At 39.4% G+C, this 14690-nt stretch overlaps 5 protein-coding genes across 5 annotated transcripts in view; 3 read left to right on the top strand and 2 right to left on the bottom strand.

The window, feature by feature from the left end:
• CBG21031 overlaps nucleotides 1-133 on the top strand; it is a gene marked incomplete at both ends in the record, with an annotated part of 5418 nt that extends 5285 nt beyond the window's left edge. The window contains one exon of the mRNA XM_045242790.1: nucleotides 32-133. Within this exon, the coding sequence (XP_045097191.1) occupies nucleotides 32-133 (102 nt within the window). The remainder of the gene's footprint in view (nucleotides 1-31) is intronic.
• A 472-nt stretch (nucleotides 134-605) lies between these two features.
• On the bottom strand, nucleotides 606-4493 carry CBG21028 (the record flags this gene model as incomplete). Its single annotated transcript, XM_002631763.1, has 3 exons — nucleotides 606-787; nucleotides 2439-2580; nucleotides 4470-4493. The coding sequence occupies 3 exons, from the start codon at nucleotides 4491-4493 to the stop codon at nucleotides 606-608; spliced, it is 348 nt and encodes a 115-aa protein (XP_002631809.1).
• Nucleotides 4494-6671: 2178 nt separating this feature from the next.
• CBG21027 lies at nucleotides 6672-9800 on the bottom strand (the record flags this gene model as incomplete). Its single annotated transcript, XM_002631762.1, has 7 exons — nucleotides 6672-6824; nucleotides 7237-7344; nucleotides 7708-7902; nucleotides 8410-8462; nucleotides 8571-9042; nucleotides 9129-9182; nucleotides 9417-9800. The coding sequence occupies 7 exons, from the start codon at nucleotides 9798-9800 to the stop codon at nucleotides 6672-6674; spliced, it is 1419 nt and encodes a 472-aa protein (XP_002631808.1).
• Nucleotides 9801-10245: 445 nt separating this feature from the next.
• Cbr-ash-2 lies at nucleotides 10246-12815 on the top strand (the record flags this gene model as incomplete). Its single annotated transcript, XM_002631761.1, has 11 exons — nucleotides 10246-10316; nucleotides 10363-10455; nucleotides 10504-10828; nucleotides 10875-10958; nucleotides 11004-11137; nucleotides 11193-11306; nucleotides 11353-11615; nucleotides 11660-11772; nucleotides 12227-12418; nucleotides 12477-12567; nucleotides 12622-12815. 11 exons carry the CDS (start codon nucleotides 10246-10248, stop codon nucleotides 12813-12815), a joined length of 1674 nt encoding a protein of 557 aa, XP_002631807.1.
• Nucleotides 12816-13704: 889 nt separating this feature from the next.
• CBG21025 overlaps nucleotides 13705-14690 on the top strand; it is a gene marked incomplete at both ends in the record, with an annotated part of 2450 nt that continues 1464 nt past the window's right edge. The window contains 2 exons of the mRNA XM_045242789.1: nucleotides 13705-13842; nucleotides 14037-14207. Coding sequence (XP_045097190.1) covers nucleotides 13705-13842; nucleotides 14037-14207 — 309 coding nt within the window. The remainder of the gene's footprint in view (nucleotides 13843-14036; nucleotides 14208-14690) is intronic.

The following is a 14690-nucleotide window of genomic DNA, read 5'->3' as shown; positions in this document are numbered from 1 at the left end:
AGCCGAGGAACAACAGCCGTGGTACGAGAAGATATTCGGTGGCAAAATGACGCGAATCGAAGAGGAGTCGATGAGCGAGGACGATGTTGCTCATTCTCGTCTTCTGGCCCATGATGATGATTATTCTAAATAGATTGCTGCTACCATTCTCCCTAACATTGTTCCTACATCTCTCATATTGCTCTCAAACCTTCCATATAACAGTGATGTAGAAGTCTAAACTCTCCCTCGTTTTATGTTTCAATCTTCTTGTTCTATGCACTTTCTCTCACCCTCAAACAATATCCCGCTATTGTATTCTCTCCGTTTTTTTCTTGTTAAAATGTTCTGCCCCCCATTCCCCAACCAGCCTAATTTTTTTTTTGATAATTGTGATGATGAGTTGTGAACATAGACATCCCCTTATGTACCCATCCCCACCCCGTTTGCCTTCCATTATTTTGATAATGATTGTAAAAAGTTATTTTGTGATCTAAAGGACCCCCTCTCCCCCCATTGCCATGTTTTTCAATCGCCCTTTCTAGTCTATCTTGCTCGTATGCTGATACGAGTACCCAAAAATAAACAAGAAGAGATTTGAAACTGATCACACTTTATTAAGAAAACTAATAATCGACGGACCAAACTTCGCTGTTCCACTTGCATTGTACTATGTTCCGCCCGTATTTCTTGATCATCTNTTCAGCAATCGTCACATATTCCGAACGGCACTTTTCAGAGTTGAGCCCCTTCTGAGCCTTCCACGCGGCATACTTCTTCATTCCAAGCTCGTTTCCTGCTGGCACAGCTGAAAATTGAATTTTTTAAATCAGTAATATCTCAAAAACCAAAAAAGATAGGAGAATTTTGTCAACTGGAAAAATGTACAAAATGTTAAAAGCTAAATTTTTGCAATTGAAAACTTTTTGATAGCATTTTTAGTTTCTGAGATATAAGCGCTCAAATTTCACGACTTTGAGCACGTATATCTCGAAAGCGAAAAATGCTATTAGGTTGGCGGGAAAGTCTTTGTCACTTTTTCAATAGTTTATTTCTCAAAGAAAAAATAACCGAATAATTAATTATATTGTCCATCATTATCAACAACATGTCTCCGACGTTCCCTCAATTTATGGATTCCATTGCGGTAGAATCCAGCCGGGCGTGAGGCAAAGTATTGTTTGAGTGCCGCTTCGACCGCTCCACGGGAATTGAAGCTTCTTCCTTCGAAGGCACGTGTCATATCGCCAAATAACCAATAGTCGGAAGGAGCAAGATCAGGAGAATACGGGGGGTGAGGGAGAACATTCCATCCATATCCCATCAGCTCCTGCTTCACTTGTTTCGAAACATGTGGGCGAGCGTTATCATGTTGATAGTACACTTTCTTGTCTTTCAGGGCCGAACGGTCGACTGCTTTCTTGAGGTTTCGTAGTTGAGTAGTGTAGAGGTCTCCAGTTATTGTTTTGCCCTCGGGCAGAAGTTCCCAGTAGATGGGGCCGTCCACTCCCCACCACACAGAGAGCATAACTTTTTTCGGATGAAGGTCGGGTTTGGGGACATCCTGTGGGCTCTCTCCTTCTCCAACCCACTGGGATTTCCTGTGGTGATTATCGTAGAAGACCCACTTCTCATCTCCGGTTATTAGCCGGTCCAGCCATCGATCGCCCGCGTGGAGAGTGAGAAGAGTAATCGAATCGTCGACTCGGCGGTCAAGGTTGGCTTGAGTCAGGTGATGACGTATGAATCGACCAAAAAGTTTTCTCATTCCAAGAGACTTCAAACCTTCAAGGACTGTGCTATGGTGAACTCCGAATGTGACAGCTAGTTCACGGCTAGATTGAAATGGATCCGATTGCAATGCGTGCTTCAGCTTGTCCAAATCCAACTCACGGGGTCTCCCAGAGCGATCCTTTTCATCGAGCGAGAAGTCATCTTTTTCGAAACGATGGAACCAATTGCGAATAGTATTGTAGTGAGGGGCATGTGTGTTGTACACATTCTTCAAGAAAGTTTCCGAATCCTTCATCGTGGTGTGAGATAGGAAGAGGTAAATCAAAACATGTCTGATGTGAATAGCAGTGGGAACAAACATATCGTTTCAATTACAGATGAGGAGCAGGGAAGGAGATGGGGACTTGTTTATATGGAAGGTTCTTATCACCTTGTTATTCACTAAAGTCGATATCATACACAGCCTCCATATACGAGAACAGTGATTAAACAAACAGAGTGACAAAGACTTTCCCGCCAACCTAATAGAACAAATTTGTCAACTAGAAAAATGTAGGAAATTTTATGAGCTACAACTTTACAGTTGACAGTCTTCTGATAGCACTTTTAGTTTGTGAGATATACGCGTTCAGCGAGAGCAGATGACTTCTCTGGCTCCAGGCTCTGTTTCTCCTTTTGGGAAACAGCTAAAAAATTTTAAATCTTCGAAAACCTTTAAAACTTACGATATACATCTTCATTCGGAATATCACCATGAAGAGCTTGTTTGTACAGCCCGTATAATTTCATTTGCTCTCTTTCAGATGGCGTTGATTTGAGACGACGCATCTCTTCAGCGGCAATCTCGAAAGTGAGCCCAGTCCATTTCTAGAATGATTAGAACACCGTAAAACCACTATTAGAAGGGCTCTTCTATTTTTCCATCGAAAAATTCGACAAATTTTGGTTCAAAACTTATGAAAATCTGTCAATTTCAACAAAAGTGTTAAAACTAATTTTTGTGAAATTGAAGAATTTCTGGAACTTGTTTCACTGAAAACGTATGGAAATTTTAAATTTCAAACAACAATTTGTAAAGGGGACCCTTCTATTAGGTTGATGCAAAAGTTTCTTTCGATTTTGGTAAAATTTTTGATCATAAAATTTTTTGTCGAAGCGGAGCTGCTTAGATCAATGAAAGTTATGTTCATGAGCATCAATAGTTGTCTGCCAACACTCCGGTAATTTCTTGATTCCATCGGCCCAGAAGGACGAGGGCTGCAATTGAAAAAGTGGGTCAACTCCTTTTTGGGATCATCTTTTCAATTGAAGTCTTTTCTATCAAGATGACGTTTAAGAGCCTGAAACGAACATTCGTCCAAAAGGGCAAGGTCCAGAAAATACGGTGAGTGCAAAAGAATAGTTCATCCAAACGACACAAATTTTTGGCTGATCCATCTAATCACGGGAGATCTCGCATGGTCGCGCTGGAAGAACCCTTGACCTTTTATCCTTGGTTCGATTTGACTGTCAGATTCAATTTCTCTAATTATGAACTGTATATTGTGGTAGTTATATTGGTATATTCATCTAAAAGTTCCCAGTCTCCGCTTCTTTGGACAGACCACCAAACACATACCATCCCCATTTTCATAGGAAAATTAGGTTCCAGGACGTCCAGAGTTAGTTCTTCTTTGGCAACCATCTGATAAAAAATTGTCCAATCTGTCTCAAATCTCTAGGGAACGTGTGTCGTGAGTTGCTAACAAGTTGAGCGCACTATTTTCAAAACTCACAATCGGAACAAATATTTTCAACCATTGGAATACCCTCTATTGGTAAAGAGAAATAGTTTGCATAAAAAATGTGGTCTTGAGTTGCCAATTTTTGTAATTACTTTTTTAAGGAACTTATGAAACACATTTTCTGTAGTTCTGAGCCTGATAGAAGCATTTTCAGGTGAGTTACGTATCGATTTTACTAAAAAAAGACACAAAACTTTTGTTGCCGAAAATTGCCGAAAGTTGCCGAAATTGCCGAAATTTTTTTTCGGCAATTGCCGAGTTGCCGAACGTTGCCGAAAAGTATTCGGCAAATTGCCGAGTTGCCGAATTGCCGAAAAAATTTTGTTGCCGCACAGGCCTGGTCGAGATTCGTCTTCCGATTCTAAATTTTTGACTTCAAATCGATCGGTCCAGTGTTTGATGGTATTAACAACAAGAGATGTTCCTTCATTTATTTTTCATATTTTCCGATGAATACCAGAGTTTTTCAAACCAGGAAGGAATAAAAATAAAATGACATTTCGAAAGTGGAGACGGTGTAGGCTGAAAGAGAGCGTCATGCTAGCGAACGACCAGTATTAGGGATGAGGCAAAATGCTTATAACAAGTACATGAAATACTCTAACAAAAAAACATCCGCCAAGAAAAACCATTCTACTGACCAGATATCAGTTCTCAAAGTTAAAGGAGGAGAGACAGCAAAAATTTCGGGGGCAGTTCGGGGACGAAATCGCGCCGCGCTTATGTAGACCATCGGTCGTCATGTGCCTTCACGCCCCCGTAGCTCAGCCGGTAGCGGCGCTGTACCCCTGAGCTGCCTGTCATGAGTTCAACCCCTCATGGGGGTTCTCTATGCAAAATATCAGGAAAACTTTTTTTTGGTGTCTGGCCTCCTTTAATCATTCAAAATCGAAAGAAACTTTTGCATCAACCTAATATTATTAAAGGGGCATTTCTACAGGGTTTACAGTATCAGAAAAAATAACAACGAACCTTCTCAAGCTCTGAAATCGGCATTCTTGTCTTTAAACTTGCCTTTGAAAGACTCACAAACTGTATTTCTACATGTTTATATACGCTTTTCTAATTGCCTTGAATTTCGGAATATTCTAGAAATTGCATCTAATTTCAGTTGTTACTGTTCGATTTTGCCAATTTTCACTGTGTCTGTGAGCAATAAGCTCTTTTCATAATTGCATTCAATCAGCCAAACAATAATGTAGTAAAAATAATTTTATTTGTTAGAAAATTAGAATTAAAACCCTGAAAACGATGTTGGACATCTCCTAATGAGCCTGACATCTCCTAAAGACTTCAAGGCGGTGCTGTCGTTCGATTACTGAAATGATTATGGATTAATAAGTTGAAACTTGAGTGGGACGAGAGAGAAGAATCAGAAAGAGACAGATAAGATTAATAGAATCACACTAGAAGGGAGGAAATGGGAACACAAAATGGGAGAATCAAGAGATTGAAGAAGGCACTAAGAACGGTTAATAGAGATTGAAAATGAAAAGAAGAGTCAAGCGAAGAATCAAGATTGTGGCTTGTTTCAGAATTTCTATTTCTTCCTTACATCAAGTTACATGTCCCAAATTCAACCATCATTCTGAGCAAACCAAATAATGTCACGATTCGATAATACAGCAAAGTGGTTTGAAAAAATTATTTAAAAATAGTTTTCCAAGTATACGACATGAAAATTCGATGAGTTAGAAAATACAGTATGATCCTAGAAAATTGTCATGTTTTTTCGAACAAAAAATCACAATGTGGTACCTCCTTCTGCTTTTCCAAAAATAGGTAATTCTATTTGAGAAAGGGCTCAAATTAGAGGGTTTCGGCTCTTAGCTGAGCAGGAATATTCAAAAAACGACGAGCATTGATGGGAATTACTATAAAACCAACAGAAAAATCTCTGCAATAAGCATTGAGAAACTGCGCAGCCAGGGTGAGTGGGCTTCTATCAGAGAAAATACATTATTTGAAAGCTGCGCATTCTTAGCTTTCGAATAATATAGGTCTCATATCAAAGTTCCATACCCAACAATCCCTATTGTGTGAAGCTATAGTCAGAATAAAAAACGTTTCCCTTCACACGGGTTGACAGTTTTTAAAAATTTCCGACGATATTTACAACTGTAGCCAAACTATAGACTAACAGCTCACTCATTCCGGTAATGATATCATTACCGGTCTAATCGTAACCTCCTCTGACTGGTACGCGTCAACAAAAGGTATGCAGTTATCAGTCAAGAAATGTGACTCATATTTGACAGTAAAAGCAATAGTTCTTACGAAATTTTGAAGAAACGACATTACGTTCCTGATACCAAACAAACCGAAACTAAATAGAACAAAATATAGCTTAATGATTGAGCAAAGAAATCCCAATTCTCGAAGTTCAAACATCAACAAAATTCTTTTCCAGGAAATCACGATGTCTTGATTTGAGACAACCCGAAAAGGATCGAATAAATTCCGAGATTCTCAGAAAACGAGTATATTCGACTTTAGTATAAAACTAGACTGAAGATACTCTCCTAGAAACTAACCGAACTTGCAATCTTTATTTCTTCAATTTCTTTCTAGGAGTGAATCAGTCAGTTTCGACGTAATCCGGGACCCGTTCTAGCTCCAACAAAAAAAACATTTTTCAAATTTTAACATTTTTATTAAATTTTATATTTTCTTGTTTTTTTTGCTTTGCGTTTTTTTTGAATTTTGACTATATATATATATATATGGAGGGGAGATTAACCTGATCTTTGCCTATCAACCTAACCATATACCGTTTACAGGTGCATTATACGGGGCAGGGACAGCCGGGCCTGGGGGGAGAAATTTGACGATTATTACGACTTTCAAACACACACATTGTACTTTGCTTTTGGCATCGTTCCGTGAGTAGAAGACAACAAGAATAGGCAGAATCTCCCGTATACAGAAACGCACACGTATTTTGGATGGGCTTAAAACTCTGCACCGCCGAGACAGAAAAATAGAATATGACGACTAAACGGTCTAATATATGAAGGCAAAAAAATAATCGGGATCTAACTAGGGTTTCAACTACAATAATGACATCATCTCTTCTCCATTATTTACAGTACACTGGAGAGGAGATAACACCGAATTGAAGAGAAAACAAAGAAATCTCGATGATGTAGGAAAGTAGCGAAGAATTTGCAGGAATCAATAATAATAAGTCCCGATGAATCCATCTTCGTACGCCTCCTCCTCCTCATCTTGCTCCAAAAATGCAGTAAATATGGCACGGTAAACAGTGGGCCGTTGTCTTTCATATGATTCGCGCAGCGATCTTGCTTCTGTTGTTAGGCCTTCGCACTGAAAATTGAAAAGTTGATTAAAAGGATTCTGAAAACATTGATTTTGATTATGGGATATGTGGGAATATATAGATGAAAGAGGCCTAACCAAAATTTTTCACTGTTTGTGTGCAATATATTCAACACTTGTCGTCTCTTTAGCAAGAAACCCCACATTGGTTTCTCAATTATCTGGAATCGATGTTCTGGAATATTTAGAATTTTGCTAGGAATTAGCATAATGGGAAACTCACGAGGTAGACTGAACAAACGGTTTTCTCTAACCCTCTGGGACCATATTGGAATATCCATAGTATCAAAACTCGGGATGGTACTATAATCACGCCCAGTTACATTTTCATCTCTACTCCCATTCACTCCCAAGGAACTTTTCACTTGTTCAAAGTTTAGAACTTTGAACTTCAACTCACCATAATAGCCGTTTGGCTCTTCCCTGCGTGCAACTCTTCTCTCGCTCGTGTATATTTTTCGAGACGAGCTTTACTCTCGGCGATCTGTTGTTGGTGTTGCTTGTCAATCTATAGAAAATTAAACTTGAAAACCAGCTAGGTAAACTGTATTTCATTATTACTGAGGTCTTACAACCTCTAATAAAAAACTGAAACTTAAGCATAAATGATCTGAACACCTGTGGCATGTGGAAAACCGCAAAACTTTCAAATTTCAAAAAGTGTGTTCAGATCATAGCTTATTATGACCTATTTGAGCTGGAAACTACCTTCAACTTGACGAGTCGCATCTTCGCAGAAGAACTAGTAAACCGTTTGGCGTATTTCTTTCCGACTGTAATGTTGTTATTGAGCAGTTCTTGTCCGTTCGAACCTTACCATTGAAGATTTTGCGCGACGATCGCCGAAGAGAGCTCATAACAGACTTCCTACTTTTTGAGAAGCGACGAACACGAGGATTGTGTCCCGAAGAGTTCGTTGGGGTTGTTGCACCGCTGCTTGAGGCGGAGGAGGAGGCATAAGAGGAGGATGTTGAAGGGGTTGGAGAGCAGTGCCTGGAAGGGGCTTTCTCCGTGTACTCCACCACAATATCGAACATTTCTGCTGACATGGCTTCTTAGTACGATCCTGAAAATAATAATTAGTAATGGGTTAAACCCCCAGAATTAAAGCAATAAAGGTATAACAAACGTTGAAACGTAAGACAGATGATGACATATAAAAATAGTATAAAATTTTATAACTTTTTTTATTCTTTTAACAATTTTATGTCCAATAACAGCTTATACAAGTGAATAACTGAACGGGGGGAGAAATCAATATGGGAGAGGTAAAATTACAGTTAATAAAAACTCAAAAGAATCAAAAGAATGGGGTAGTGCGACGGTCAATCCATGGGATTCAATACTTGAAATTACTTTTTTTTAGATTTTCCAAATATTCGAATTTTTTTGGAGAACCTCGGAGTTCCGAAAAGGTTCCTTTATTAAGGGAATATGAGAAGGCTACCTTATTTCATTTTCCCGGTCCAATATTGAGTTGATCGCCACACTGTACAATGATGGGGGCGTGAAGGAAGAATACTGCAGTTGAAAAAAAGATAATTACAGTGTTATAAGCACTAGTAAAACTAACCATTTCCGCCTCATCACTGTGGATAGTGAGTCCCAGGCGTTGGAATAGGCGATCTACAAAACGACGAGATAATAAGTAGATAATGTTGTTGGGAAATGGGAGGGAATGCTACCTACACGTATGAGAACATGGGGGAAAAGTAATAGTTACCAAGGATCAACAGGTTCCGCCGAGGAATGAGTCGAAAACGGAGAAGTCGCCATTGAAAAGCTCCGTTGAATTGAGATCTTCGACAAGTTTGGTGTCCATGCGCTGTTGGTTATTGTCCGCGCACTGCTTGCACACTTCAACTGTGGTTCCAAGTGATCCGACATGGACGCAGACTCCTGCACGTGCTCCGAATCCCAACTGTGACGAGGATGACTGTCCCATTGTGGCGACAACTCGGGCGATTTGGGAATCCTGATCGATAACCTTCTTGAGTTGAGCAATCTCTTCTCGGGCATTGGTGAGAGCCGACTTCATCCTAGAATTCTCATCTCGAGCGAGTCTCAGCTCGGCCTCGAGTTCTGCGTTGCGCAGTTGCATCATTGACAATTCGTTCTTCTTCTGCTCACGGTAGTTGCGGGCATAGTTTGCCATCTTGCTGTTGCTGGTGGCCTTCGATGGACGTCCACGCTTGGAGTTTGGACTCTGAAAAATGAGAAATTAGAATCTTTGCATTTAGGAATCAAAAATTGGGGTTCCTAGGGGGGAAACTTATTTGTAAACTTAATTACTTCGCTTCTATACATGTGAACACTGTTTCCGCGAGATCTGGTATTACTCGGCTCCTGAAATGTGATTCATAAGTACTTGTCATTAAGGGAAGTTCACTCACTTACCAGACATGGTGTGGAAGAAATCTCACAAGAATTACTAGAACCTGATCGTTTATCAACTGTTATATCGAAATTCTCTTAACTTAGGCTAATAATCTTTGTGGTTTTGTCAGAAACTGAACAGACTACAGTTCAAATTTGTGAGATTTCTACCACCTTGTGAAAGAAAAATGATAAATATCTTACCTTAATAAGAGGTCCGCTGCAGTATGGATTAAAGCTTGAAGTTGGAGCACGCTTGGTGGTGGGCATTTTCATTGGCTTCGAATGGTGCATGTAAGCTGGTGGAGACGTAATCTGGTCCTCGGATTCTGATGGAGAGAGATGCCAGGTTGGCTCGACTTTAGGCTCGGTCAAGAAGACGGGCTCCTCATCCTCGTGCTGAAGCGATGAGCTCGGGGACTCACCACCAAAGTCATAGTTGTACTCCATAAATAATTCGCGCTCGTACGAGGCGTTGTGGAAAATCACTGGATCCTGACTGGAAACGAGCGGATATTGGCCCGGGTTTTCGTCCAATAGAGAGAGCAACTGCTCCTCTTCGGAGCTGAAAGTCTTGGTTCCGATCATTCTGATTTCTTTGAAAAGGGGGTTGGGTTTCGAGAAAGCAACACAAAAGTTCAAAATGAGAGAATATTATTGGAATAGAAATTCGAGATAATTCAAAAGTTATTCAGAAATTCACCAAAAATACCAACTCTTACTGGGTTTCACAAGAATTCTTGCAAGAATGACCGTGCGAAAGGGAGAGGGAGGAACCAAGTAACGAGGGAGGTCTTCGAAATGTTTCGAAAATAGATCGCGTTGCGTGTCGCGTCGCGGTTGCTCTCCTCGTTTCCCGCACTCTCTCGTCACTGTCTCCACTTCACTATTTTTCTTCTCCGCGGAGCGCTTATTGAATTCCTGCGCCCTCTCCGCGTTTACAGTCTCTCGCCGACTCCGATCGAAAACTAAAAAATTTGAAAACCAATCACAATTTCTAGATTTTCCAGCCAACTTCGTTAGAATCTTCAAAATGAGGAGTTCAAAAGGGGGAAGAGGGCGCCAAGCAGCACCAAAAGAAGCCCAGACAAGTGTCTGTTACTGGTACGAAGAGCAAATCGAATCGAGTCTCAAAAAATTGTATTTTCAGTGACGGAACTCGAGAGCTCGGTTCTGTAGAAGTTTTCTGCTCACAATGCTTGAAGTGGTTCCACGGACGATGTTTGAAAGAATATAACGAACTGTAAGTCGCTCGCCAGAGGTATTTACTGCAACAATCCAAAAGTTATAGTAAACAAAGTGGAGTTCCGTTCATGATCTGCTACAGCTTCACCTGCAAACAATGCCGTCCGTTGGCTGAGGAATGGAAAGCCAAAAAAGCGGATTTGGTTCACATGTGTGTTACAGTTTTTGCGACGTTATCCGCCGAGCAATTGAAAGAAAACGGAAAACTATCCGCTGATGCCGTTCCTCAAGATCACACTTATTTAAGCTTACAAGATACGGTTATCCCTTATATGGACAAAAACTGGTACATGCTCACTTCGCTGAAGCAGCGGAAGGATTGGCAAGCCACGCTAGGACCCACGCTGCTTAAAGAGAAGAACATGTTTGTGGTGAGTACTGTAGATAGGGAAACAACGATATTTTTTGTGTTTTCAGCAACACGATGACGATGATGATCTTTTTGCTTTAGCTGAGAAGAACCTAGCACTTCTAGGCCCAATGCACGAAGCAGTAAAACAGGTACGTCAGCAATTAATTAAAACCTTTGTATTTATATTTTTGAAGATGGGAAAGCGTCAAGCACCAGAGCGAGAGAATCGGGAGCCTCGAGAACTGCCACCAATCGAAGGTCCGAAAACTCGTGGCGCTTCTAAACGACGACATGCGGAAACGCCGGTTCCTGGAAAGAAACAGAAAATGTGAGTTTTAACTCTTTGAACAAAAAAGATTTCAACGAATCGGAAGGACTTCCAGAGCTGCCGAATACACATCGACTGCGACGCCCGACGGTGCTCAAGTCGATATTCCATACTGTAAAGATGGCTATCGTTATTTTCTGACTGAAAAGGACCCAAATGTACCAGATGAGTTAGTTTATCTTTTTTATTTTACATTCCTAATTTTAAATCTTCAGTCCGAATTGGAATCCGAACAATCCAACTGCCTACGTCATTCCCAGCTATTCACACCGCGTTCTTAACAGCGAAACTATGCATTTGTCAGCTAACGATAGAGCGTATCAGCTTTCTATCGTTGGTAATACCATCACAGGTTTCGAGGGCTATGCAATGGCTCGCGCTAGTCATGGAGTTTCGAAAGGAACGTGGTATTTTGAAGTGAATTTCGATGAACAGCCAGAAGATTCTCATATTCGGATTGGATGGAGTCAGTTTCTAGGTGAGATTTGCCAAATTAAATTAGTAAAATAATCTATTGTTCAGCTCCAATACAAGCTTGTGTGGGTTATAACAAGTTTTCTTATGGCTGGAGATCGAAACATGGTACGAAATTCCATGATGCCAAGGGCAAAAAGTATTATACAGGCGGATTTAAGGTAAAAATCAAAATCTTGAAAAATCGCTTCTCGTCCATTTCTGGAAAATTTACTGTAGACTACTGTAGATCACTGTAGATTACTGTTTTTTGCAACCACAATTACGTCAAAATGCAGATTAATTTTATCTACATTAATCTTCCGGAACACCATCCAGTCAAATTTCAGACAAAAAAACTGGGAAAAAATCGAAAAAAAATCGTCAAAAATAGCTGAAAAACATAAAAAGGTCTGAAAATTTTGCAATAAAACAAAGAAAATGTAAGTGTTTTCACTCGAGAACTCGCTTTGAATAATGAATTTTCGAATTTCTGAGCTCGCATTTTGATACCACTGTATTTTCCGGTTCCGGTCTATCCAATAAATTTAATTTTGGGAGCTCAATCGCAAATCAAAACTCAATTTTCCCGATAAATTACGTTCGACTGATTAGCTATTATTCTTTTTTTTTCAGCGAGGCGACACTCTGGGTTGTCTAATCCATTTCCCGATCGACAAAAAGACATTGCTTCCACCGAATCAGCCATCGGAAACCTACCTTCCACCGTCCTATAAAAATGGAACATTAATAAATTTCAAGTCCAATATATTCTTGGAAATCCATGAAGACGCAGCCAAATTACCAAAGACCTACAAGAAGTGTCTGGTAGCTATGTAAACCACACAATTTTTCTCATTCAAAATTCGAATTAAAAAATTTTCAGATCGAATTCTTCCATAACGGAAAATCGTGTGGAAAAGCGTACGAAAATATCTACAGAGGCAACTATTTTCCATCGGTGTCCATTTTTAAGAGTAAGTTTCTAATGAGATCGACGAGGGAAAAAATTAATATCAAATAATTTTTAGATGCTACGATCACACTGAATCTCGGACCAAAGTACAAACATCTGCCGCCGGGAGCCTCGTCTATTCACTTGAGAGCCCAGGAAATTCAATGCGAACAGGCGTTGTCGGACATGCTATATTTGGTATCAAACGATGAAGTAGTTCTGAATTACCCTGCTGTCAAGAAAGAAATCAAGGAAGAGGACATGGAGTAATTAGACCGAATCTCCGCTGTCACTTTATCTCATTGTTTTGCTCTTTGCCTAGTTTCCGTGTATATTTTTTGAAAATTTGAATAATCCGTATATCCTGTAAGTATGACAATAAACAATGTTATTTCATTAGAATGAGTTTCATATGTTGGTCGACTCTCATCCCGATAATACCATTTCTTTTGTACTTTTTTTGTCAATTCCCATTTTCCCAATTATTCTGTTACAAAAAAACTAAAGCTGTGGAAGAGAAACGAAAAACACGGTAACCTAAAAATTTAGCGATTTTTCGAGAGAAAATTTTTTTTTTCTCCGATTTTTCGCAAAAAATTTTAGACCTTTTTTGGTTTTTCAGCTATTTTTGAAGATTCTTTTTCGATTTTTCCGGGTTTTTGGTATGAAATTTGATGGAACGTTGTTGGATTCTGATGTACTGTAGATACTGTACAAAGCTATTTTCCTTTTGTTTTTTTTGCAAATTCTTGTCTGCATCTTGACGTGATTTTGCTTGCGAAAAAAACTACAAACTACAAGATTTTCTACAGTAATCTACAATAATCTTCCGTCAAGAACACCATCCCCCGTCTAATTTCAGACAGAAAAATTCGGAAAAATCGAAAAAGAATCTTCAAAAATAGCTGAAAATCCTAGAAAAATCTAAAAATTTTGCCAAAAATCAATATCTTTCTCTATTTTCGTGCATCAAAAACTTAAAAATTCGGACTTTTTCTGGGGAAAATATCTGAAAACTAGACGAAAATCAGTGAGAATCGAGAAAATGAAGTCGGAAAATAAACATTTTAGGTTACTGTAGTTGTGGGACCTTCAGCCACGGCCACCGGCGCTTCCGCCGCTCCAGAATAATAAAATACTATTTTTTTAAAATTTACAGATGGTCTATGTTAAAACCCTGCTTCGCCGCGCCGACAACTTCATGTACATCGTCAAAAAGAATGCCGGGGCGCGCAAGGCGTTTTTGGTTGATCTAGTGAACGAAGAGAATTATCAGGAGCTGGCCGAACATGAGAATGTAGGCGAAAATTGAGGCTCCGAGAGCTAAATTACCGTGAAAAGTGGGCGGAGTCTAAATTGAACGCTGCTAACGGTTTAAAAAAAAACTGCGACAAAACAGTGCGAAGCCTGCAATTTAGGCTCTGCCCACTTCTCGAAATTTGAGGAGCCTCAGAAAATGATATTTCGAATGCCTAATTTTCCAACTTTCAGCTTGAAATCACCGCAGTGCTCACCACACATCACCACTATGATCATTGTGGTGGAAACGAAGGATTTCGCCGCCAATTCCCAAATATTCCGATATTCGGAGGAGATGAGAGAGTTCCAGCTATGGATCATGCTCTTAAGCATAACCAGGAAATTGAAATCGCCGATTTGAAGGTACCGTATTTCCTCTAACAGAAGCTCATGGGCTTCTATTTTTCAATGATTTATTTTAACATATTCAGAAATTTGACAATTCGGAAGTTATGAATAAATTAAATTCAGCATTTTTGAGAATTCGAAATTTTCATTCTGCAATTCTAAATTCCGAAATCATGAAATTCTGAGATTCCAGGATCTCGAATTAAAATTCAGGAATTCTGAAATGCCGAAAAAAATTCTAAAATTCTTAAAATCTGAAACTTCGGAATTTAGAAATCAGAAAATTGAGACATTGTCGAGTTCTAATCACAGTTTCAAAAATTCTAGAATTTTGAATTACCGTATTTTCTCTAATAGAAGCCATATTAGAGGGTGGACTTCTATTAGAGGAAATACGGTATATGAGCTATAGATAAAAATATAACAAGTAGTGATTTTCAAAAGTTTTAATTTTGGGAAAAATATTCAGAAAGAGTTACTGTTTATTCAATAAAACGT

This window comes from Caenorhabditis briggsae (assembly GCF_000004555.2).
Source record: "Caenorhabditis briggsae complete genome, chrII, whole genome shotgun sequence".
NCBI classification, from domain to species: Eukaryota; Metazoa; Nematoda; class Chromadorea; order Rhabditida; family Rhabditidae; genus Caenorhabditis; species Caenorhabditis briggsae.
Note: the sequence above shows the minus strand (reverse complement) of the source record. Positions and strands in the feature narration are given on the sequence as shown.